This window comes from Aegilops tauschii, chromosome 1 (genome assembly GCF_002575655.3).
Source record: "Aegilops tauschii subsp. strangulata cultivar AL8/78 chromosome 1, Aet v6.0, whole genome shotgun sequence".
Lineage (NCBI taxonomy): Eukaryota > Viridiplantae > Streptophyta > Magnoliopsida > Poales > Poaceae > Aegilops > Aegilops tauschii.
The window spans coordinates 28,535,216-28,538,372 of record NC_053035.3 but is presented as its reverse complement, the minus strand read 5'-3'; the positions used below and the strand labels follow the sequence as shown (position 1 = coordinate 28,538,372).

At 57.5% G+C, this 3,157-nt stretch overlaps 1 protein-coding gene across 1 annotated transcript; it reads left to right on the top strand.

The window, feature by feature from the left end:
- Positions 1-330: 330 nt before the first annotated feature.
- Positions 331-2,676, top strand: LOC109741537 (histone-lysine N-methyltransferase family member SUVH9). Its single transcript, XM_020300627.3, has one exon. The coding sequence runs from the start codon at positions 418-420 to the stop codon at positions 2,362-2,364; it is 1,947 nt and encodes a 648-aa protein (XP_020156216.1). The 5' UTR covers positions 331-417; the 3' UTR covers positions 2,365-2,676.
- Positions 2,677-3,157: the final 481 nt, after the last annotated feature.

The window sequence follows — 3,157 nt, the reverse complement described above, 5'->3', positions numbered from 1 at the left end:
ATGGATAGGGAACCCAAGCAAAGTTTTAATTTAGTTCAGGTTTTGATAAGCTTTGATTTGATTGAGTTAATGCAGGATATGGTGTAGAATTGATGTACATGAGAAGAGAAAACAAACGAAGGAGGGATACAGTTGAGAAAAAATTATGTGTTTTTGAGAAAACACCCAACTACAAATTCTTTCTAAATTATTGCGAGACCCTCAATAATTATTTATTAGTAGAGATTTTTTAGTTGTCTTCGAGAAGCTATTATAAAGTCGGGCTATTGTCTTTTCTCAAAAAATTGAAGATATTATTATAAAGTTGGGTCATTGCCTTTTCCCGAGAGAAAGTGGGGAATAGTTGAGAGAGAGAGACTCGGGCATTCAGCGATTCGGCGTAGCAACTTGCAGAGTAAAGTGACAAGAGACAGAGCAATGGCGTCTTCGCCGCCGCCGCCGCCGCCGCCGCATCCCCTCCCCACGCAGATCCCCCTTACCCCAAAGCCCGACCCCGACGCCCCCCAGTCCCCCAGCCCCGTCCCGTCCACCTCCCTCATCCCCAAGCTCGAACCCATTGCTCTTACCCCCGAGCTCTGCGATGTTTATCGCCGGGAGCTCGAGCCCTCCCCCGACGGCCACCCGGACCTCACCGGCCACCTCCACTTCACACAGCACCAGATCGACGCCGTCCCCGCCGACCACCGCCTCGTCGTCTCCAATCCGCAACCCGAGCCCAACCCACAAGGTTCCATTCCCCCCGCGCACTCTGACACATCCGTCTCCTCCTCTTCGTCGACCGCCAAGAAGCGCGCCCGCGGCGGCGAGATGGTGCGCGTCAATACGGTCACGCCTCAGGACCACATCCACTTCCGGTCCCTGGTCCGCCGCGCGCGCCTCACCTTCGAGGCGCTCCGCGGGATCTACCAGCGCGAGGAGTCGTACGACGGCGGCCCCCGCAACCGCTTCGACCTGCGCGCCTCCAGCAAGATGCTCTCCCGGGGCCTCTGGCTGTACCGGGACGTGCGCATCGTCGGCCCCATCCCCGGCGTCCTCGTCGGCGACGCCTTCCACTACCGCGCCGAGCTCTGCGTCGTCGGCCTCCACTGCACCCCGCAGGCCGGCATCGGCTACATCCCCGCCAGCCTCGTCAGCGAGGGCCACCCCGTCGCCACCAGCATCGTCTCCTCCGGCGGCTACCTCGACGACGAGGACAACGGCCAGGTCCTCGTCTACAGCGGCAGCGGCGGCCGCCAGCGCAACCGCGTCGAGCACCACGCCGACCAGACGCTGGAGCGCGGCAACCTCGCGCTCCACTACAGCTGCCACTACGGCGTGGAGGTGCGCGTCATCCGCTGCCACGCCTGCGACTCCAGCCCCAGCCGGAAGGTGTATGTCTACGACGGCCTCTACAAGGCCGTCAGCTCCACCTACGAGCCGGGCAAGTCCGGCCGCCATGTCTGCAAGTACACGCTGGTGCGCATCCCTGGCCAGGAGGAGCTCGGCAGCAGCAACTGGTGTCTGGCCAAGGACATCAAGGACAAGCTGCTGGCCAACCAGGCCCTCCCGCCCGGCTACATCTCGCCGGACCTCTCCAACGGCAGGGAGGTGCTCCGCGTCCCCGTCTTCAACGGCGTGGACCACGAGAGCTCTCTCCTCGACTTCGACTACATTGCCCGTCCTGAATTTCCATTGCCCCTCTCCCGGGTGAAGCAGCAGCACTGGGGCTGCCATTGCGTGACCTCGCCGTGCGGGCCCGAGTGCGGCTGCGTGATCAAGAACGGCGGCGGCGGCCCGGTGTACAACGAGGACGGCACCCTCGTCAGGGGCAGGCCGGTGGTGTACGAGTGCGGCGCGCTCTGCGGCTGCCCCATGAGCTGCGGGAACAGGGCGACCCAGCGCGGGATGAAGCACACGCTGGAGGTGTTCCGGTCCATGGAGACGGAGTGGGGCGCCAGGACGCTCGACCTCATACAGCCGGGCGCCTTTGTGTGCGAGTACAGTGGAGACGTCGTGGTCACCACCGGCGAGTGCGAGTTCGCCATGGACGAGGGCTCCGTCATCGACCCAAAGAGGTTCCCCAAGAGATGGACCGAGTGGGGGGATGCCTCTCCTGCACTCGTTGGAGATGATGATGACAGGGTGCCCCGCCCCCAGTTCCCCCATTTCCAGGAGCCCGGCTATGTGCTCGACGTGTCCCGCAGGAGGAACTTGGCCAGCTACATCAGCCACAGCTGCACTCCCAACGTCTTCGTCCAGTATGTCGTCCGTGGTGGCGAAAACGAATCGTGCCCTCACCTCATGGTGTTCGCCATGGATGCCATCCCGCCCATGCGCGAGCTCAGCATCGACTACGGCATGGATGATCAGCAAATCTGTGCATGATGAGAGGGTCCAGCAACGCCAGGTTCGACTCGATGGACTGAAGGTGCGCTGTCTGTGAAACTTGGAGACTAGTGGAAGGATTTTTTGGTAGCTAGTGTTCGTGAGCAAATATACCGCTTTTCATCTTTTGCTGAAGGTTGAACCACCTCTCCCCTGAACTGTGAAACAGAGGGGAGCCCCTAGCTAGCTGTTGACATTAGTTCGTGCCTGTAGGCTGTAGGTTTTCACTTGCTAGCTGTTGACTGTTATTGTACTGATATGGTTGGTACAATCTTAAGCAGGCTTATGTTCAAGGATTTAGTTTATCTTTTAGCCAAGTGATCTTTTGCTTTGTCAATGGTTACTTATTATTTACAGTGCGCAAAAGCTTGAAATCATAGTCGCAGAGACACCGCAGGTGAACCTGTTTGCTGTTGAGTTGTTTGTAAGAGATGACGATGAAGAGCATGCATGGGAGTGTATGTTTTGTCAAGCTTGATCGTCGGGCTGGATGTACTGACCAGGAGCCAGCCTGAAAATCATACTAGTTAAGATGAAGAAGAAGAACACTGTGTGTGAAGGTCCTCTGGCAGGGTGTAGTATCTGTACTAGTCAGTCCATGTAGTACAATGTTTGAGACATGAGCTGACAGCGATCTCAAATAGGGTGGTTGGTTGGTCACTTGGCATTTGTGATGTAGATGTTCACTTGCTAGCAGTCCTTTTTTAGTGCTGTTTGTGTTCGTAGCTCGGCTTAGTTGCAGAAACCGCTGTTAGTTGATCTTTTAGCCAAGTGATCTTTTGCCTTGTCTGTG

What these genes read in the sequence shown, in the direction of transcription:
- LOC109741537 (XM_020300627.3), top strand. Translation starts at nt 418, where the DNA reads ATGGCGTCTTCGCCGCCGCCGCCGCCGCCGCCGCATCCCCTCCCCACG.